We start from the raw sequence: 22,987 nt of genomic DNA, 5'->3' as shown, positions 1-22,987 counted from the left end.
ATCCTTAAATAAAAGTACCAAAATAATCCATTACAAGTAAAACTCCTGCATGAAAAATCCTACTACAGCAAAAGTACATAAGTATTATGAGCTTGATGTAGTTAAAGTATTGCAGTAAAAGTAGTGGTTTGGTCCCTCTGACTGATATATTATTATATATGACATCATTAGATTATTAATAGTGAAGCATCAGTGTTAGAGCAGCATGTAACTGTTGTAGAAGAAAGAAGAAAAAAAAAAGTTCTGATACATAAATCTGTTTTCAGTTTTTTGGACTTTTTCTCTATTCTTTGATTTTTGCTGAAATATTGGATCTTTGAACATTTATTGAAATGAAACCTCTGGTTTCATCTTTTAACAATGTGTTGTATTTTAAAAACTTGTTATATTATCCATTGTGTCAAATCTTCATCTGAAAAGTAGCTAAAGCTGTCAAATAAATGTAAGTTGGTGGATAGAAAGTATAATGTAGCATAAAGTGCAAATACCACAGCGAAGTACTTGAGAACAACAAAGTCAAAATGTCAAAAATAAACTCTCAGTTACTGCCAGGTCACAATGACTCCTGTGGCAGCTTTCCAACATAAAAATACTTGACTTTTTTTTTAACTATCATTTGTCATCTCAGGGTTGTTCAGTGTGCAGATCTGCAGGCTGCAAAACTGACAGATAACCGATACAATCACTTAATGCACTCATTGTTGAAGGTATTACAATAATGCAGTGGATGAACACAATAATCTGAACAATACCACAGCGAAGTACTTGAGAACAATAAAGACAAAATGTCAAAAATAAACTCTCTGCCAGGTCGCCAGCTCTGCCAGGTCACAATGACTCCTGTGGCAGCTTCCCGTCATAAAAACACTTGACTTTTTTTTTTACTTTCATTTGTCATCTCAGTGTTGTTCAGTGTGCAGATCTGCAGGCTGCAAAACTGACAGATAACCGATACAATCAGTTAATGCACTCATTGTTGAAGGTATTACAATAATGCAACGGGGTGGACACAATAATCTGAACATTTACACAATATCAATAAATGCAATCTGAGAAAACAATTCGGTTAATTTACATAAAAACAATCAGCAGTGATTGCTGCAAAAACACCGCACTAGGGTTTCTTTTACCCCTTCACCCCTTCCTTCCTTCCTTCCATTCACACTGTGACATCAACCCTCACTACCACACTGACTTTACACAGACATACCACAGTAGTGACACATAATGTGTCACATAATAAAAAGAGACGAAAGACACTGACAAAAAGTTTCTAAAGGAATATATTGAGTTGTTTTTTTCACACACACACACACACACACACACACACACACACACACACACACACACACACACACACACACATATATATATATATATATATATATATATATATATATATATATATATATATATATATATATGTATGTATGAAGAAGAAGAAGGAACACGAGAAGAGAGAGAAAATACTAAGGGCAGAAAGAGGGGCTAGAAAAACTGTGGGGAGTGAAGGCAACAGTGGTGCTAGTGGTAATTGGAGCAGTGGGGGCTGCCACCCACATACTGGGACAGTGACTCCAGCAGATTCCAGGTACAACACACACACACACACACACACACACACACACACACACACACATATATATATATATATATATATATATATATATATATATGTATGAAGAAGAAGAAGGAACACGAGAAGAGAGAGAAAATACTAAGGGCAGAAAAAGAGGGGCTAGAAAAACTGTGGGGAGTGAAGGCAACAGTGGTGCTAGTGGTAATTGGAGCAGTGGGGGCTGCCACCCACATATACTGGGACAGTGACTCCAGCAGATTCCAGGTACAACATCTGAGGTCTCTGTCCAGAAATTAGTCTAATTTAAGCAACTCACCGACTTGCTGCAGCTAATACCAATGGATGACGTGTCCTTGGTCTCCGCAAAACATCTACAGTTCTGGAAAAAACAAAGTTGTTGCGCAGAGATCTGGAGCAAAGCGCAGTGTTGAGGATCATTGTGTGTAGCTGCCGCAGATCACCGCGCCTCTCTGCACAAACTTCAGCTGCTGGTCTGGTTCAGTCAACGGATGGAGATCCTTCAGGTCGTCTGCTGTGCACTGAAGGAAACAACCAGACTGATAGTACGGCAGGAAGCTCCTCTTGTTTTGGGGAAAATTACTAACTGTGTCTCCGTGCTCGGACCTTGATCCGTCACCGGTGTTGACACAATGTGTTCTGATGAAGCAGATCCTGCTTACAGGTCCTGTAGGAGGCGCCAAGCGCTGCAAGGAAACATCTTACATCCACACCGTATCAGGACAGGTTCACAATTTTTCATGTCTGTCTTAAAACAATCAGGTGCCTAAATGAAGAGTGAAACAGGTTTTTATTGCTGTAATCATTCCTCCTGTTCACACGCACCATGAAAGGATCCCCTCCAAATGTGCTTATGTTGTAACTGATGGGACACAAATTCTACAGTCCTTGTTTTAAGCAGAAATGGATTTAAAAGTTGATGTGAAGCTTATATGAGGCTTCAGCAGTCTGAGTTAGTCATATTAGGTGGACATCTGACACATTTACAGTCTTTTTAGCATCAAATTTCCTCTTTGTGTTTCCCTCGGACAGTGTTTCCCTGTTGAGCTGCAGTGGAAGTATAGTAACAAAAAGAGGGACTTTGGCACTAAAAAGACTGTAACGTTTAAAGATATCTACTTGATTTGACTTATTTGGACGCTGAAGCTTCATATTAGCTTCAGATAAACTTTTAAATACATTTTTGCACAGAAACACTGTGGATTTTGTCCACCATCACTTACACTGTAAGTGCATTATGAAGGGATCTTCTAATGGTCAGTATGAACAGGAGGAATGATTACAGCAAAAACAACAACAACAAAAAAAAAACGTTTCAATGTCCATTTGAGCTCCTGACTGTAATTTTAAGACAGACTTCACAATTTTTTCTATATTCTGGGTCACTTAGGAAAAGTTTAAACTTTCAGGAGGTGTTTAATGTTTTTATTGCTATTCAACGTAAAAATGGGTCAAACTTGACCTGAGTATGTGAGGTTTAGCTCATGGCAGGTTTCATGCACGATGTCCACTACAGCTGACAGCTTCTTTACCACTAAAGTTATTATACCAAGTCTGGACCTTGAAGGACAAGTCTGATATACTATATATTTTTAATTGTCAACAAAACCCTTGAAAAGACCAAAACCAATAACAAATTGATTCTACTATTAAGATTGTATTCAAAGCCTCCATTCAAAAATGTGTCTTTCTTCTTGTTCCTTCTGTTGGGTGTTTGAGCTTCTCTGTGCAGTTTGGAGGAGGAACGTTTCTCTGAGCTCACTTTAAAGTCTCAGATTAACACGTGGACCTACGAGCATGATTTGTGACATCACAACTAGCCAATCCTGGTTCATTATGCAACTTAAACAAGTGTGATGTGGAAACTTGAAGCTTCCAGAGCACAAACACTGAGAATTGACTTTACAGTGAAGGTGGAGACATCATAATTAAACTAGAAAAACCATATTAGACACAAATTAATAATCAATGTAGAGTGTTTATATGTCTTAAAACATTTTTAAAACATCTTAAAACAACATCATGATGGTAAAGACATTCCTCCACCTGCAAAATTTAAATCTTTTTTTCTGTTACAGACAAAAAACACATTTTTAATGACTGAGAACAAAAGTGCAATAAAACAAAACTCATAATTGATGAACTCACTGGAACATTAGAGGTTCATTTAAAGTAAACTTTTAACATCAGTCTGATGTGTCTGTTGTCATGGTGACATAACTGTTCTCTGGTCAGTCTGATGACATCCAACTCTGAGATCTTTACGACAGACAAGTAAAAACATAAATAATACTCATATTTGGCACACATGAAACATGCATGTTCCTACCCCTTCATATAGATAATTTTTGCACAAACAAATATCCTCACACCGTACATGATGAAAAACAAGCAGGTTACCAGGTGAGGAGAATTATTTACACATTTCAGTCACCCAGTTTTAAGCGTATGTACAAACTAGGAATGTCAACAGTAAATCGCTTAACTGCCAAGAATGTTTTTGACCGGTTACTCATGTCAGTCTACAGGTTAATTTGCATACACACTCCGCTAACAGCTAGACAGTGATGTGTTCACAATATCTTCTTCTACATGGAGTGTTGCATTATGGGTTGTGTGTAGCATTAATGTTGCTAGGAAAGTGTCCTAAAGTCTGTTTACAGTGAGAGTGTTAGGGTCAGTCAGCCCTAAAAGTATTTTGTTAGTCCAGTTTAACCCGCAGGAGTTTCTGAAGACTCGTGTAACATGTTTTTCTGCCACGGAGGAAATAAATTCATGACAAGTGAAAACGAATCCAAAGCGTCTTCAGAGGTCTCTACTGCAGAAACGGAAGCTGCCAAATACCACTGGACAGATGATAAGGAGCTCAAGAAGATAAACAAGCAGCCTTATAAATGCTAACTGCCGGAGAAAATAATTTGTTTACCACTTCCAAGAGCCTGGCAGGAGAGTGTGTGAGTATACTATACTATGATGTAAGTTATATTCAAAAAGTAATGTTATTTTTAAAAAAACAGCTGGTGGAAAAGGGGGGGAGTCATCTTATAAGCAGGGTCGTATTATCATTTATATTTATACCTTGAGCCCGAGTACCTTATGCCATTTAGAGCTACTGTGACTAAACTCATTAAAAACACTTTGAGGAGAAGAAGGATGAGCTAAAAGTCAGGCTAACGTTAGCTCTGACCGCTGACTGTCGGACAGCTCTCACAAACGAAAAATACGTCACAACTTTTCTTAAAAATTAACCGGTTAGTCATCGGTTAATGGGTGTCGGCCCGTCGAAAGCAAAACTAACCGAAACTAGCACAAACTGAGTATTTTTCTCAGCTGACTGAAGAGAACAGTTCCTCTTTCTGACGATAGTAGCGTCCTCTCTTGGCCATGAGCTGTTCGTCAGTCCCCTCCTCCACGACTACGCCCTTCTCCATGAAGATGATGTGATCTGCCTTCTCCACAGTCTTCAGCTGATGAGCCACCACCAGAACTGTCCGACCACAAGACAGAAACTCCTGCAGCACCTGAGATACAGAAACCAACAGTGAAATGCCAAGTTACGGATATCTGTATCTGGATATCTTGTCTGGAAATGTAAAAAAGGAGGTCTACATGCACCACCAAAAACGCTGTCAGATCGAGGAGGTTAAAACTCCTGCAACACTTGTAATACATAAAACCAACACCTGACCTGATGAAAAGATGTTCTTTAAGTGTTGCCTTTTGACTTCTTCAGACTATTTCTCTTCTCCGTGAACATTGGATTTAAGTGAAGTTGTACCAGAAATCCCTATTCTGATGCTATCAGATTCATCTGTACTAAAGATGTGCTGGTGTCAAATTTTCATGCTACATTTGTGGCCAAAAATATCACGGTAAATGGTATTATCACAATAATAATCAAACTTTTTTGACTATTAGTGCTACAATACAGTTAAATTAGGATATGCTTTATTTCACAGGTTCTTTCATTTCATACAAATTTCCTGGAAATTTTCTGTGTAATTTGAAAGTATTAAATGGTTGATTTTTAGGACATTTTATAGAAAGGGTGGTGCAATTTGGTAAAAATTCTAAGAAATGATTTAGTTTTTAAGTTCCAACTCATATTTGGATTCATATTAATAATAATCATGTTAATTTTCAAAAATTCTTTATAAATTAGACTCTTAACAATTCTGTAGCAGACACAAAATACTCAGTGTGTAGTTTTGTGTCAAACTATAAATGTCTTAAGAATTAACAGTTACACAGCAGCTACTTTTAGGAAATTGTTGAAAAAATGTCCTGGACATTAGTAGAAAGTAAGGGGCCTGTGATATATCTATTTATCTATAAATCTGTATTTTGATAGATTAAGAAAAGAACTGTAACGCCCACTTAAGGTGTATAAAACCCTGTTGTAGGCGCTCCACTGGGAGCCTTTTTCTTTGTAACCTCATCCTGTGTGTTGCATTGTGAAACGTTCCTTCTTGTACAAGAAAATAAATTCTGTTAAATTTTGATACTTCGGCTCCGGTCTCTATCGTTTAATGGTCATTAAGAAGAAATTTTGTCTGTAAAATTATTACTTACATTGCTATAACAACCTATTATGCTTATATATTGTTTGACACACAAAACTACACCTCTGTTGATGAAGTGTTAAGAATCTAAGTTATTAATGATTTTATGAATTAAGAACTACAACCCAAATATAAACCAACTTAACACTTTTTTCCCCATTTCTCTTAGCAAATTGCACCACCCTTTCTGTAAAATGTCCTAAAATGTGCCTTTAAATATCTGCAAATTACACAAAACACTTCCAGGAAATTAGTATAAAATTAAAGAACCTGTAAAATAAAGCATTACCTTAAATTACTTCTCACAATGATTGCTTTGGGCTTAATCAAACCGATCAAACTGAACAGAGTACTATATATTGCTGCATCCTGCAAATTAAGTGACATCAAAAACACAAAAAACACCACAAACAAAAGCCGGCTGGTTGTTTAAAGTTTGAGACAGTTGACTTGAGATGACTTAAATGTCTCTTTCTCTTAGATTCTATGCATATCCTGATTTGTGTTGGATATTAATTGTTAAAGAACCTGCACTTGTAATCACTGTATCTACAATATTTCACCTCTCAGACTTTCATGAATTGAATTTTAGTGTGTGACATGTTTGGATTCTTTCACAGTCAGAGTTTGTTATCCCACCATCTGTTTATAATACTTTCTGAAGAGCAAAAATGTTGTAGGGACATTAGAATATAAACACTGTAGCACCACCTGCCTGTCTGTAAACCACCTCCACATGAATACTAACAAACACCACAGAGGAGCTGGTTGTCTGGTTCTGCTGTCCCTGTTTGACAGGTTAAAAAGGCGTTTTCTTGTGGTTTCTCAAAATAAAACAGCTAATAAAGACGAGAGAACTGTGTTGTGTTCATGATGTCCTCTGAAAACGGCGGTAAACACGGTAATGACTAATGGAAATGGTTTGAGGTATTGTATAGTGTAAAAATGGTATAAAGGCTCTAATCTGGACCCCATTTAAAAATGCAGTGTTCTTGTAAGGTCTGTACTCAGATATCTTTAACAGAGGAAGGGTTAAAGAGAGAGTGACCTTTTAACCTTTTCGGTGGGGTTTTTTTTCTTGGGAATGCAGATGGTATTTACACCTGGTTAAGATCTAATCACAAAGCGACACAGACCACCTCCAGATGTGGTCTGATAGCATTCCCACTTTGCATTCAAAGCCCTGGAGGCTTAAATTTATGCAAAACGGAAAACAGGAGTTTTCTTTATTTCTTTTTGTCTCTGTGCTCTGCTCACTGGTTTGACGTAGGCAGGACTCAACAACAGGATGCAACAATCAGGATTCAGCAATATTTACATCTGCTGATGTTGCCCGACCACCGTCCATCAAATCTGACAGTCTGGATAGAACAGACTGACTGACTTTCTGAGGGTTAAAGACAGTTTCTTCTTTCTCCAAACTTAAACTTAAATTGTTGTTTATTTAGTCATGAATGTTTAATGTTAAAGAGACATTTCTGCAGCAAAATCACTGCTACGCAACAGAAAAGTCTGTTTTGTTTAACAGTTTTTACAGTCTATTCAATGTTTCCTTTAGCCAAAACTAAATACACAGTTTAGTCTATAAAACCTCTTTCATACCTCTCTGTCATCTCTCATATAAACTCTGTGAAGAAAAGATAACAGAGGCAAATATATCCACTCAAGATCTATATTTTAAATATTTAATAATTTGTATATTTTTTAATTGTTTTAACTTTTGTGCTCTATTTTTTTCACCTGTTTTTACTTTGTATTTATATAATCTGTTTGTGTATTGGTGTCCTATGTTTCACTGTATATTCCCAAACCAACTGGGGACAAATAAACCTTGTGGTGGTTTTGTCAGTTAATATTTCCAAGAATAAACTTTCAAATTCAGTTTTTTTTGTGCTTTTTTTCCCCCTTATCTAGATAATATATCCAGATATAAATCACATGTTAATACCATGACTTGTCATCAGATCTCAGCCAGGTGTGAATGCAATCTGTACAGTTTGGCCACAACAACAAAAAAACAAGTTGAAAGGTCATCTTACTCCACCTCTTCCTGCTATCTGTAAAAAAGCGACAGGTAGTAGGCAGCGTATCTTCCCTCGTAAGATGTTACTTAAAAATAGATGATGTACGTCCATGTAGCAAGGAGGAAATGTGCTGCTTAATTCAAGGTGTTGGGACACGTTTGTTGAGAAGTGTGGCAGCTCCGCCTACCTAATCTGCATATTGAGACCCGATCGCAATATGGACTGAATTGAGATAACACTTCATAACGTATCCAGATTCAGATTGCGTCTGGTGTAAATGGGATAACTGTAATGGAAAAATATAATAATCAATGAGCTCCTGTTATGTTATGACCATGTTTTACTTACAGTGTGCTGCGCGTCAACGTCCAGTTTGCTGGTGGCCTCGTCCAGTATGATGACCTGCGGATCTCGAACCAGAGCTCTGACGATGGCGATGCACTGCTTCTGTCCGCCTGAAAGCTTGCCACCACATTCTCCTATATCTGTGAACGCAAACAATGGATATATTCATTATAGATTATTAAAACTGTTTAATTTCAGCATGAACCCATTCCTGCCGTCCCGTTTTTCAGTCAATCATTAAATTATCACCAAAACAGTTACTTTCTGCATTGTGGCCTTTCATCGCTGCCCGTCAGCTATAAACAAAGACTTTCCCCTCATCGAATCACGTCTGCCACGACCATGTCTGTTAAAAGTTAATGTTAAACTACTTTTCCAACTCTGTCTGTTATTGTATGAGTGGTGGATCAGAGTGGGTCATAACACATTCCTCGGGACTACAATCTCCTCTCCCCTGAAATGGGAGGACAACTTGAAAAAAGCTAACCAGAGACTATTCTTTTTAAGGAAATCTGGAGCATCAAAAGGTTGCAATGTTACAGTTCTACAGAGCGATAACAGGAAGTGTGCTCACTCTCAGTAACTGTATGGTACACAGCCCATCCAGTGCACAGCTTCAAAAATAACTGGCTGTGAACTCCCCAGCATTTCTTAACTATACCACATCCACACTCAGCGGACAGGTTTTTACATTGTAAAGGACTCCTCAGACCCAACAAACCTTCTATTCAATCATCCCCCTTCAGGTAAAATACTCTGCAGTATTAAAACCAGAACATCTCGCTTCCATAGTAGCACTTACCCTGAAACAACTGGTTGTATAACAAACATGTTAACATGTCACTTTAAGGCCATGGGCTGTATGGCTGCTGTAAGGTTGATTAAGGTTGATGCAGCTGTCTGTGTTTATCCACACATGATGTTACTATCTCTGTTGTACATTTACAGACTTACAGTAAGTATTTTCTGTCTGTTAACTGCTGTTTTTTTTACTGTGTAATGTTTACAAATCAACAAATTCCTACAAAGTAAGTTTATTAAACATATGAAAATATCTCTAGCATAAGTGTATTTTCATTTGTTTAAATGTCCTTATACATTAGTCCAAAAACATTATATGTGATGACTTTACTCTTGCATTAAAGGGACTATTAACACAGCAAAACACCTACATACTAAGGCACCTTAATTAGATTAAATGGACAATAAAATCAGTAATGAAACAATGACAATAGACAGTTAACTTCATCTTAGACCTATCCTAGAATATGATTAAATTAAAGATTAAATTAAATGAATTATTAGATTAAATGATGATTAAAAAATATAACTATTTGTAGCATTCAGAGCTGATTGGTTTTAATGGTTCCTGAATTAAAAAAAGTTTTATTTTAGCACAATTAATGCCCAACTATAATAATCTATTTGTACTCTTTATGTGTGTGACACCTGTGTACCTGTGTCATATTCATCGTCCAGCTCAGAGATGAAGGCATCAGCGTTGGCCTTCTTTGCAGCTTCTTTCACCTTCTCTATAGTGCAGTCCTTCAGGCCGTATCCAATGTTGTATCTCAGTGAGCCAGAGAACAGCACAGGATTCTGGGATACCACGGCCACCTAAAAGAAATGAAGTTGAAACACATATTAGCATCAGTGCAGCGCTGGTGGACAGGATCATTATTTATGGAATAAATATAGTGCAAATATGATGTTTTAGCAAATGTAAATCAGATTTGGTGAAGACCAACTGTCTGAGTCAAAGATCTGCAGGTTTGTATTTCTCAATTCATTTTTAGCACAAAGTCTCTTGATTGAAGGAAACGTGTTCAACAAGCTGCTCCTTATGTCAGGTTTTTTTTTCCAGATCGCTGCATCTAACTGAACCAACTGTTACAGGAGTGTTTTATACATTTGAACAAAGGGGGATTAAAACAGCCAAAAACATTTCAGTCTTCATATTCTCACACTGAGAAGCTCACTGAAGAAGCCTTGAGGCCGAGAGACGGGAATAAATTAGCAGGAAAACTTTTCAAATGAGACAAGCCTTTAGGCATAGAAACAGAAAACCAACAGAAACCTCCTCTTATGACGAGTAACACCAGATTAATACACTAAATATGCTTTTTTGTTAAGTTATAATGTTTGTAGCAGTTTGTTAACAAGTAAAACCAGATGCAAATAAACAGTGTATAGCTCCTTTTTATCTGAATTGTATTAGTGTTAATATTGGATTTTATTTAGATGTAGCTGTCAGTGATTATGCAACCATTTTGCCACCAGTTTCTTGACACATCTGTGTTTCTTTTTGCAGAGTGGGAGATATCACAGCTGTCAGAAATTCCTGATATTGCAACTCTGACAGGAACAGTTTTTCCCACTTGGCTGCTTGTAATTACGATCTATATATACATGACTTGAATGCAACATTCGTGCAACACTGGTACCAGTATGAGCTTTGGATTAATAGACATGACGCAGTGCTTTTGTAACCAGGTTTCTCGTTTACACAACAGTTAAGAATTCAGTTTTCTGAAGAAAGCCGACTGTAACTTGGTTACTGAAGTGCATATAAACACATTGCTGGATGATGATGCAGTGAATGGCACAATTATCATTGTTTAGTTTAATGTATTTCATCTATACTTTATCTATTGCTGTTAAATTGTGTTTGTATTTTATGTCTTGTTTGTATTGTGAAGCATTTTGTGACGACTGATCTAGAAAGGTTCTTAATAAATAAACTTCACTTACGACAATCTACACAAAAAAAAGACAAAAGTAGAAATACTGCCTCCTGGTGGTATTCTTCTGCCAACCAAAGTTGCAGTTTACATCCATGTCTGTCCAGACTCATATAATATTTGTAGTGAAGACTTTGAAGGAATTTAATAAAAGGTATTAAGTGTCTTTTCCTTCTATGTGTTCACATGTTTGGCCAATAAAGCTGATTCTGACAGAACACATAGTTGTAGCCATGACAGTAGACGATGCTTCAGATATGGATGTCGCTGCAAAGAAACTACGAATTCTAAAACGTGGATGTTTCACACACATCTTGAACCAGCACAGAAGATCTAAACAATCACCACAGTTTCAAGATGGGAACCCGAGATTAGTGTCAACAGTTCAGTATCTGAGCAAATGTGAAATATGGTCACGATCTCCCCCTCTGCTCCTGAGTTATGGCGTTGAATAACGGCCAGAAAAGTGTTTTTGCAGAACATTATGATGTCACAGAGAAGTTGACCTTTGACCTTTTGGATATAAAATGTCATCACCTCATTATTTTATCCTATTAGACATTTGTGTGAAACTTTGAATTCTTGAGTTATGGCCAAAAAACGTGGTTTGTGAGGTCATGGTGACCTTTTGACCTTTGACTCCCCAAATTCTATTCAGTTCATCCTTGAGTTCAAGTGGATGTTTGTGCCAGATGTAACGAAATACAAGATTTTTGAGAGCGATTCCAAATTTGAGAGTTTAAATAATCTGATATATGATGACATATTGACCGATATAAATTTTCTTTAAACAACCAAAAACATTTTTTGATAAAACATTTTTGATAAGGTTCCTTTAAATTTGTTTTTTTAACAATGGTGGCTGTAAAATGTGCTGGGCAGGAAGTCTTACAGTTAAAAAACTGGTGACGCTGTTTCAAGACATATCTTCAGCATTTCTGTGATTCAGTTTCTTGTAATTTATTGGCTGGTTTATAAGCCGACACAACACAATATGTCTGCGATGAGCCAGTTTCAGTCAACATATCGGTTGTTCTCTAATTCCTACATGATTTTATTTGGGGCAGTGATTTAAGCCTCCTTCCACCGAGTCGACTGTACCTTTCGATGGAAGTATTTGTGTTTGTAATGGTGCAGTGGCTCTCCATCCAGCAGGATCTGTCCCTCCTGAGGTTCATACAGCCTCTTCAGGAGGCTGACACAGGAAGTCTTTCCGCTGCCCGATGGACCCACCAGCGCTGTCATCTTCCCTGGCTTCAGCTCCATAGAAACTGACTGCACAGAACACGTTAACAATGTAATGATCCACTGACCAACTGTGGATTAATGTTTAACACTACTCTAAATGCAATGATAGAATAGGACACTGTGTTAAACTTTAAGTCTGTTAAACAGTTACCTTCAGTGCAGGTTTATCTTGAGGAGATGACGGGTAGGTGAAGGTGACATTTTGGAAAACAATTCCTCCCCGCAGCTTCTTAGGAGCCAAATCTCCCTCCTTCTTACATTTCGGTGTTCTGTCAAGATAGCCGAACACTTTGGAGATGACTCCAACTGTTGACACGGTCTCTCCAATGCAATACAAAATCTCCTGTGACAAAAACAAGCAATCTTCATCAATAAAAACAGCATTATATATACACACAGTATTTTACAACTCAAATACAAAGAGGAGATTCTGCAGTGTGTAATATTTGTAGCTCATCTCACCCTTAAATTGTTCGACATGGGCTTCTGGTACAAGAAAAAGGACACGAGACTACCGATGCTGAGCTGACCGGAGGAGATGAGACTGCGAGCCTGTAACAGCATAATTATCTTTATCCCCGGACTCACCATCTGAATGAAAAGAGCACAGAGACAGAAATTAATCAACTTACAAAACAACTTACTAAACGGCAGGAATCATACATGCTCCTGAAAACACCAAATAGAAACATGATTTGAGCAGCACAAAGATACGGTGGCCCAATCCTGCCAACATACTCACAGTAAGTCAAAATTATGAAATACTAAGGTCTCTTTGTAGTTTTGTTCATTTGGTCTGAATAAAAAGGAAAATAATAAACACTTTTGCATTTTCATTCTGGTCCGGTTCATGTTCAGCAGTGTTCATTTCTTCAATGGAAGCTATGACAAAAAATATTTGTTGACAACCTTTTTTTCACAACAAAAAAACAAACTAAAACTAAATAAAAAGCAACCTTTGAAAATCAGAACTATGATGAAATATAATAAATTTATAATAAAATGAAAAAAGTGAAATGGACAAATAAACTGACTTAATAACTGCTTTGATGCAAAGTCTTACTTCATGATCTGCATACATGCATATTTTTATTTATTTATTCATATTCTCTTTGTCCTCTTGATTGAAATGGACTTCCATACTTATGACATTACATTTAATTAAAAGCTGTCTTTTAACTTCCTTGATAAGTCATTTAACAATCTTACCCTCCGTATTAAGAGGAAAACTGCACTGTAGATTCCTGACTGTCTCTTGATAGAGCCCATCTGGTCCAGAGCCTTATTATACCTCCTCAGTTCATCTGTCTCTCCTTTAAAGCTGCGGACTGTTTGGATCCCGCTGATGGTCTGGTGGGCCAGATCTTTGTTCTGAGCGTGGCATTCCTGGATCTGGTCTTTCAGCTCCTGTTTCACAAAGAAAACAAGACAGACTAAGTGGACAAAGAGCTGCACATGAGCAGACTGATGCTTCTTCTTGACATGTGCTGCAAGTCATTTCCTTCTTCCTTCCTTCCATCTTTCATGTCACTCTTCAATTCAGTTCGTCACTTGCTGTTCTTTCATACTGTTTGGTACAGTTCATTAACTTCCATCTGGGAATACGAGGTGTTAAGTGGATGTGGGAACATCTCTTTAACACCTGGAGTGCTGCTCATGCCTCCTCAGGTGATCAGGAAATCAGTTCAGGACTTTCCCTTATCTCTGTTCAGAGGGAGGAGTGAGGAGCGATCCCTAAGGAGGCTTGAGCGACGACAAACCAATACAATTCTTCACAGAAGTCTGAAACTGCATCACCACAGCAATGCAGTTTTATACAGAAGAGGATAAAATACATAACAAAACCAACTCTCATATAACTCCCAATTTTTAGACTAAAAGACACAAGGGAACAGGAGGACACGAGGACATAAGTAAGCAAAACTAGGAGGCAAATGAGAAGCATCCCATGACCGAAGCAGCGTCTTTCAGTGTTAGAACTCCCCTTACTGGACGATGACAGAACTATTGTCAGCTTAGACCTAGTTTGGCACTAAACTGAATGTAAACAGGCTGACCTCACTACAGACGACATTATAAATGATGATGTGACTGCTTAGTTTAGAAACAATGAACAAGCTACATAGCGATTATGAATCTTTAAGCTGAACTGATCAATTCCAATCAGCAAAGTGATTCATAATCTCAACCTTCGCTGGGAGAACTGTGTTTGAATGTATTGTTGAAGAAAAGCACGCTTGACTTGTGATGATGGAAAAAACTGCTGTACTTCACAGAGGAATGATGTCAGCAACACAATACAACTTTTTCTAAGTTAAGAGGAGTCCAATCTCATCAAACCTACCTTGGACAAGGTGATGTATTTGTTCTGTATTATGGCCAGGAGTGGCATCTCTATGCAGGTGAGCACAGTGAGCTCCCAGGACAGGCGTAACATCACAGTGAGCATGAGGAGGGTTTTGACTGTGCTGCGAACCAGCGCGTTGGCGTTCAGCGCGACTGTGCGGCCCATCCTGTCCACGTCTGAGTGCAGGCGGGAGGAAAGACGTCCTGCGTGTTGAAAAGACGGAAAAGCAGCAGAGCTTCACATTTGAGAAACTGTAAGAAAAAAAAAAAGACTAAAACTGTTGATTGATTATCAAAATAGTTGCCAATTAATTGACTAATCGTTGCAGCTCTAATAACAACAACTTTTGGGTTCCCATAATGGCCAAATGTATGCGGTTTAAGGCTGTTTGATTTGATTTGGACCCCTTAGTTCCAATAAAAGGAAATCTTAATGCTACATCATACAATAATATTTTAGACAATGGTGAGCTTCCAACTTTGTTTGGCTCTTCCCCGTTTCAACATGACAATGCCCTTGTACCCACAGCCAGCTCCATAAAGAAATGGTTTTCCCAGTTTGGTGTAGAAGAACTTGAGCCAGGCTTTATCCCCCCAACATCAGTATTGGACGACACTGATGCTCTTGTGGCTAAATGAAAGCAAATCTCTGTAGCCAGGCTCCAAAATCTCATAGCAGCAGATTAATATGCAATGACATGTTCAACAACCACATATGGATGTACTGTTCATGTATCCACATACTAATGGCCGTGTAGGGCACCTTCTCAAAACAGATTTCTTTACCCACCATTATTATATTTCAAGAAATATAATAACAGTGACGTGTGTTTACTGTGTCTGTCTCACCAGGGTTGTTCTCGTCAAAGAAGTGCACTTCCTGCTGCAGGAGGGTGTGGAATAGCAGATGCTTCAATCTCTTGTTCAGTCTAGCCAAGGAGCACATAAATATGCCTCCTCTCAAGCCAGAGAACAGAGCGCTGTTAATATGGAGACATTGAAAATTATGTTTTTGTGATCAGACAGGTGATTGATTAGTCATTATGTTGTTGTTGTTATCAGGAGAACACAAAGGAAAATATACAAACAGTTTGGTCTCATTACCTTCCAAGAGAGACAAGAGTCAGCTGTCCGATCGCATAATAGAAATTTGTATGAAGAAATTGACCTCTTAGCATATCGATGACCTTCCCCTGATACCACGGGATAAATGTATCACCTGTTAGCAGAGATGAATGACACTGATTAGGTGAATAGGAATGATAACGTATATACTGTACAATGTTAACCCTACTTCTTACTGAAGTAATCGCTAAACTTTCTAACAAATATCTCATATTATTGCTGTTGCCTCAAAAATATCAGAGCTGTTTTTACTTTAACCACCATGTATTTTTAAATTCAAGGCTTGAAGTGTTTTCTCAGCCAGAAGAGAATCATGTTTTTCACGGTTTTCACCTTTTAGGACTAGTCTGGGGATATTCTGTAGTTTATTTAATGTTCCATGATAAGATCAAAAAACCAACAATGAATTGATCCAACTGTCTTATCTGTTTGTCTCTTGATGTCACATTGAACTCAAATTTCACAGTATTGCTTATCACAAATCGGCATTTCTTTGAGCTCTGTTTACACTGACAAATATTTCCAATGTTTGATCTGACAGCTAACATTTCTGACTTCACCTTGTACCTGAAAACTCAGCTGGAAAATCAGAGCATGTTGAAGTTTTTTGGATGTGTCTGAAAACATAACTTTTCAACTCTTTTTAAAACCGTATTAAAATATACAATAAATAATGTCAATGAACAAATCTTGCAGCACCTTTGCTCATCCTGAAAGCACTCACTTTTGTAAAATTATCCAACAGAGGTGTGTGAACAGCGAGGCTCTCCATTCCTCTGGACTCATATTTATTAACAGTTCTGCACTAAATTAGGCAAAATTTGGTTCCTCTTTGAGAATTATGTTTTAACCTTTGCTGCAAGAAAAAATCCTGTTCAGCCCACATTTTTAACTGTATTAGATTATAGAGACAACCTATATAACCTATATATGCATGTATCAGACTCACCACTTTAGTTACTAGGCTTCACCCAGGAATATAACCTCATCACTGTAATTTATACATGTTAATTTGGTTCATATGTACCTTTTTCTGTTGTGTTGGATGTGATTGTTGATTGATTAATGTGTTTTTGTGTAACTTTGTGACACCTGTTGTTCGCTGCCATGTTGGCCAGGTCTCCTTTGTAAAAGAGATGATGTATCTCAAGAGACTTCCTGGTTAAAAAGGTTAAAATGTTGATGTTTTGGGGTATTTTAGAATCTACATGTGTTAGTTTCATGTGTTAATTGTGGTTAGACTGATCCTATTCGTTTTATTTCACTTTTTTGGGGATTTAACAGCTACTGGGTTGTTTTAAGGAGTCTTAAGTGTCTTTACGATGTAATATGTTGTATGATTGTATTGGAATGAATTATATTTTATGACTGCCATGTTTCACCGTGATATTGTGATGTACTTTGAGACATATTTTGTGTTATTTGTTTTATGTTGTTTGTCTGTATTCATTGTTATGGCTGCCTTTCATTGCCAGGACGCTCCTGAAAAAGATATTTTTAATCTCAATGAGGATTTCCTTCACTAGAACGTTAAATGTATATTAGTCCACAGCTGGAGACAGTCCCGAACAAACACACCATTTACTAACACAGGAGAAAATATCTCGAGACGGACGAACACATTGTTGGTTTTGGTCTTTTCATGGGATTTGTTGACAGTAAGAAAAATACAGAATAATGTCGTCCTTATCCTTTAACGGTTTATCTATTATCTTGCAAATGTATAACTGTAAAGTTAATGCTTTGTAAAATGCTATCAGGTCATGTATGCAGGTAAACCATAACATATACGGTAGAATGTCAATGTTTCACACTCACAGATGACACCTAAGATGAGGAAACTGAAAGCCGCAATCAGGTAAAGGACATCTGGTCTGAAGTATTTTAACACCCTCATAAGCAACCGCCTAGTATCCAGGTTCTGGTCGTCCTTTTTCATCTTTCCATCACCGCAGAGGCCTTTTTCCCAAATCATACAGGCCATTAATGAGGACAAGGGCCCCAGGAGCAGCATGCTGAGGTTAGGAGTCGGTCCGGTGTAAGGCTCCGAGGGAGGCGCCATGAGTATCCGTCCACTTTCAAACGCAGGAGAGAGAAGGCAGAGGAGCGCTACCAACCTGCGGAGCACAGCCTCGGGCTTTCCATCAGTCAGTGTAAGAGTGAAAAAATGCAGAGCGGCCCACTTTACCGCCCCAAAGGCCCACACACCTGCCAATCCACCACAGCTGGAGCACTCCAGCAGCACCAGTCCAGCCCACAGTGCCGAACTCAGCACCAAGTCAAAAAAAAGGATGAATGATCCGCATACTGCCACTTCCCTCATTTTCCTTTGGTGGACGGACAGACTGCAAGAAGCTGAATCTGATCCTGAAACACACATATTAAAGTTATAAAGTCTACTGATTACATAGATCATCCTAGTGATCACTTTATGCTGGTGGTACTGCGTCAAATACTGCATAGTATACTATACTAAATACTGCAAGTAAAGCAAAAGTCCTGCAAACTTTAGAAGTACAGCAGTATTGGGAGCAAAATGTACTTAAACATAAAAAAGTAAAAGTACTCATTGGAGGTGTGTGAGACACAATGTGTAAGAAGCACTTTAATAATGCAGCTGTTTGAGATAATGTTAATTTTACCTATTTTATATACTTTGGGGTTTTTAATCTGTAACAATACATTATATTTTCTGAGGTTATTATGCTTTGTAGGCAGTGGTGGAAAGTAACTGAGTGCATTTACTCAAGTACTGTACTTAAGTACAGTTTTGAGGTACTTGTACTTTACTTGAGTATTTCCATTTGATGCTACTTTATACTTCCACTCCATCACATTTCAGAGGGAAATATTGTACTTTCTACTCCACTACATTTATTTGACAGCTTTAGTTACTTTTCAGATGAAGATTTGACACAATGGATAATATAACAAGCTTTTAAAATACAACACATTGTTAAAGATGAAACCAGTGGTTTACAACCTTTTTGGCTTTTGACGTCTTACAAAAAGCAGTGTGTAGTCGGGGTCACATTTCACATGTCTATGAGTTGTTAACAGCTCCACCAAATAGTGATTTTTCCCTCTAAACTTCTCACATGCTTTCATTTCAATAAATGTTCAAATGATCCAATATTTCAGCAAAAATCAAAGATTAGCGAAAAAGTCCAAAAAACTGAAAACAGATTTGTGTATCAGAACTGTTTTTTCTTCTTTCCTCTCCCATTAGTCATCTCACGACCCCTCAGATTTATCTGGTGACCCTTTGGAGGGACCTGACCCCTAGGTTGGGAACCACTGGACTAAACTAGCTAACTGTATATAAAGTAGTTGAAACTAGCTCCACCTCCAGCAGCTACAACAGTAACATGCTGCTCTAACACTGATGATTCAGTATTAATAATCTAATGATGTTATATATAATATCAGTCAGAGGGACCAAACCACTACTTTTACTGTAATACTTTAACTGCATCAAGTTCATAATACTTGTGTACTTTTACTGCAGTAGGATTGTTCATGCAGGACTTTTACTTGTAATGGAGTATTTTTACATTTGTGTCTTGGTACTTTTACTTAAGTAAAGGATCTGAATAGGTAGGTAAAATTTTGTTCTTCACAGTAAGTACAGGTGTATAAGTTATCAAGCAACATAATGAGAGGTAGAAACCACACCTCAAACTGTTACTTTTATGACTTTTCTGTTTGCAGTCTGGTGTGGAAATATTAGCACCATTAACAGTTAGCCAGGTGTTATTAGCTGACGTTTTCCGCATGTTAAAATATCGACTACAACTGTAACATTATATCATTTGAACGCTCATAACTTCATAACGTTAGAATGAATCACAAGCTAACATCTGTTTAGCTTTTTGCACATACTGTAGCAAGCTAACTTGCTGGTGTTACAACTTCAATATCACTTCGTAAAAAACATTTTAGGTCACTACTGTCCTTCCTGTTGTTTAACATTTATCTGGACAAACCTGTGGCACATTAATATGTCCATAAACTTACGGTTATCATACATAATTTGTGTGTCTTACCGTGTGTTTCCCCTTTCAGTCGACGGTTGGTTAGCTGCTACTGGCTTTACTTTTAGTTTCATTTTCAGTTAAGGCAAATCAGTAACAGTAACGGTCGTTTCGTTTATGACCACTTGATGTCGGTGTAAGCCATATTTTTTTGTCCTAAGGTGGCGAACTCATGACCCGCCCTACTCTGCCTCTGATTGGCTACTTCTCGTTGCCTTCGTTTGTTTGATTGGTTGGGTTTAGTCATGAGGACTGAGATTGGTTAGAGATAGGGTAAGAATATCAGGGTAAGCCAATCAGAGACGGAGTAGGGCGGGTCATGACTTCCTAAGAAAAAAAAAAATGACATGGACTGTACATGTTTAAACTATATAGTCCATACTGTCTATGGTTTCAATCATATTTGAACTCAATTTCCTCATTAAAAAAATCTTCTTTTTTTTTTATTTTTTTTTTTTTTACATGTTTTATGTATTTTATTATTTATGTTATCATTTGTATTTTGTTATTGTTATATATTTTCTAAAATATTTATTTTGTTATAATGATGTAATGGGCCTTTTGAATTTGAAGGACAGGTTCACAAAGTCTGTCTTAAAACAACAGTCAGGAGCCTGAATGAACATTGAAACATGTTTTTCTAGCTGTAATCATTCCTCCTGTTCATACTGACCATTAGAAGATCCCTTCATAATGCACTTACTGTGTAAGTGATGGGGGACAAAATCCACAGTCCTCCTTCTGTGCAAAAACGTATTTTAAGGTATATTTGAATGTAATATGAAGCTTTAGTTGTCCAAATGAGTCATATCAAGTAGATATCTTTCAACGTTACAGTCTTTTTAGTGCCAAAGTCCTTCTTTTTGTTACTATATTTCCACTGCAGCTCAACAGGGAAACACTGTCCATGGAAACACAAAGAGGGAATCTGATGCTAAAAAGACTGTAAATGTGTCAGATATCCACTTGATATGACTAACTCAGACTGCTGAAGCCTCATATAAGCTTCACATCAACTTTTAAAGGACTGTGTGGACACACAGTGGATTTTGGCCTCTATCACTTACATCGAAAGTACATTTGAAGGATCTTTTAATAGCCATGTATGAACAGGAGGAATGATTACAGCGAGGAAAACCTCTTTCACTGTTCATATGGACAGTTGTGAACCTATCCTTAAGTCTCTTTAGACTTTATCTTGTAGGATCGGTTCCAAAGTCAAACAGAATTTTTATTTGGAAATGTGAAATTTGACAAATATGTGAAAAGGTTTTGATTTCTTTGAGAATCATGGAGAGAGGAATTTTTTGTTTTTTTTTAATTTATTCTAATTGAGGGTCTGAGGATAAAGGATGTTGAATACTGTACAGATTATAAACCCCCCTGATGCAAATTCGTGATATTAGATAATATAAATATATATTGACTTAAGTATCCTTAAACCAATCTTTGTAACAACAAAGCATGAAAATCTGCTATCCTGTTGGAAGACAACATTGTGAGACCCATTTTATATATATATTTCAATTGTATGTTTTGTAATTTCATAGCTGCTGTGTATTTATTTTCTCTGATATTTCCCTGTTTTGCATTATTCTAAAAAAACAAGAATAGTCTGATAACACAAAAAAATATGAGAAACAAGGTTTTTGTTATTTGTTTTACCTTTAACACTTGAGAATGCAGAACTAAAACAGCAGAGACTTGATCATTAGAGAAGCAGAAATATATAGAATGATCAATGAACCATGCAAATAGTAACTTATCACATGTACAATGCACTCTTTCACTGTAGAAGTCAAACTACTGTATGTCATTGATGCGTTAGTATCCTATGACCCCGTTGTGGGTCTGGATTAACCTGCAGGACTTGCCTTTAGGCCCTTACACTGAGTTCATATCCTGCTTTGGTGGCACATATTCCTGAACAAATGTAAAATTAGATCACCACAAAGTACAGTAATTTCCACACAGTGAGTCTGCTGAATTTTAGTTCCCGGGGGAACCCACAATTGATAATTTTGCTTTGCTTTGTTGGAGTAAAACTCATATACATGCCTTTATTATCCCATCTGCAACTTCAGCGTAAGTTTAAATAAAATAAAATAAATGTTTGGATGCATGAACACATGAAGACATTTTTGATATTTAAACATTTATTCCCCCCCGTTCACAATGTATAAATAATGAATTTATAATAATAATTTGGCCCAAAGCAAAACAGCCTCTGAAAATGACTAATAAATCCTCTGGTTACACTTGCAAAACAACTTATACTGTACCTGAAAAGTATATTATTTTATTTTCAGTCACATCTGTCATAAAAGAGCTTTGTTCAAACCTGTACTAGTGTGATATTCTCACTGGATATCTTAAATTACTCAACAGATAAGGCAGTCACACGAAATCTCTCATTGGAACTGAAGGTAAACAGCGTAATAAATCCTGTCAGTCTCAGTGCCTTCGAAACATTCACATCACGAAATGTTTAAAACCACCAACAAGCTGGCGTACAGTATGAAATCATCTGCTTCTGTCCTCCGTGTCCCTGAAAGGGTTTTTGAAATCATCTCGTGGTTGTAGATTATCTTATTCAAATACATCAGTTATATAAAAAGGCACTGTTCCATTAAGGAATGAAAAGCATGCCGGAAAAAAAACAACTTGATTAATTACTGCTACAGTACATTTTCATCTTCTTACATGTGACAGTGAGTATTTTTATATCCACCTTCAATGACCTCTGGCATCAAATACTCATCAACAATGGTTATAAAATACTCGGCATTCTGCGTTTAATGCCCGAACAACGGTCAGGACATTGAAAACTTATAGTCCTACTTCGAAGATAATGAAGATGTCAAGAAGACATATTATCTATAATTCACTGTATCCTGTTCTGGCTGATTAAATACTTTCTGTAACAGCTCTTTGAAGGATAACTGCTGATATTTTACATTGTTCT

General features: G+C 37.3%; 2 protein-coding genes and 1 long non-coding RNA gene across 3 annotated transcripts in view; 1 reads left to right on the top strand and 2 right to left on the bottom strand.

Moving 5' to 3' along the window:
• Positions 1-2,263, bottom strand: part of acsf2 (acyl-CoA synthetase family member 2) — a 37,944-nt gene extending 35,681 nt beyond the window's left edge. Inside the window, exon 1 of the mRNA XM_044337422.1 lies at positions 1,896-2,263. Coding sequence (XP_044193357.1) covers positions 1,896-2,017 — 122 coding nt within the window. The 5' untranslated portion in view covers positions 2,018-2,263. The remainder of the gene's footprint in view (positions 1-1,895) is intronic.
• On the top strand, positions 388-18,534 carry LOC122971005. The gene is made up of 3 exons (XR_006399381.1): positions 388-478; positions 10,770-10,777; positions 18,521-18,534. It is a non-coding gene; the product is annotated as an uncharacterized LOC122971005 (long non-coding RNA).
• tap2t (transporter associated with antigen processing, subunit type t, teleost specific) lies at positions 3,556-20,170 on the bottom strand. Its single transcript, XM_044337420.1, has 12 exons — positions 20,035-20,170; positions 17,807-18,355; positions 15,968-16,082; positions 15,713-15,843; positions 14,862-15,067; positions 13,727-13,924; positions 12,980-13,108; positions 12,669-12,860; positions 12,371-12,544; positions 9,986-10,145; positions 8,532-8,668; positions 3,556-5,118 (listed from the first exon to the last, which is right to left on the bottom strand). The coding sequence occupies exons 2-12, from the start codon at positions 18,309-18,311 to the stop codon at positions 4,924-4,926; spliced, it is 2,142 nt and encodes a 713-aa protein (XP_044193355.1). The 5' UTR covers positions 18,312-18,355; positions 20,035-20,170; the 3' UTR covers positions 3,556-4,923.
• Positions 20,171-22,987: the final 2,817 nt, after the last annotated feature.

The sequence above is a fragment of the Thunnus albacares genome, chromosome 20 (assembly GCF_914725855.1).
Source record: "Thunnus albacares chromosome 20, fThuAlb1.1, whole genome shotgun sequence".
In the NCBI taxonomy this organism is placed as follows: domain Eukaryota; kingdom Metazoa; phylum Chordata; class Actinopteri; order Scombriformes; family Scombridae; genus Thunnus; species Thunnus albacares.
This window is presented reverse-complemented; position numbering and strand designations above follow the sequence as displayed.

Bases quoted from the DNA above. Each gene is read 5' to 3' on its own strand.
- tap2t (XM_044337420.1), bottom strand. From the start codon at position 18,311: ATGAGGGAAGTGGCAGTATGCGGATCATTCATCCTTTTTTTTGACTTG. The intron at 12,861-12,979 runs GTGAGATGAGCT...TTTTTGTCACAG, and splicing joins CCATGTCGAACAATTTAAGG to GAGATTTTGTATTGCATTGG. The intron at 5,119-8,531 runs GTAAGTAAAACA...TCTGTATCTCAG, and splicing joins ACGTTGACGCGCAGCACACT to GTGCTGCAGGAGTTTCTGTC.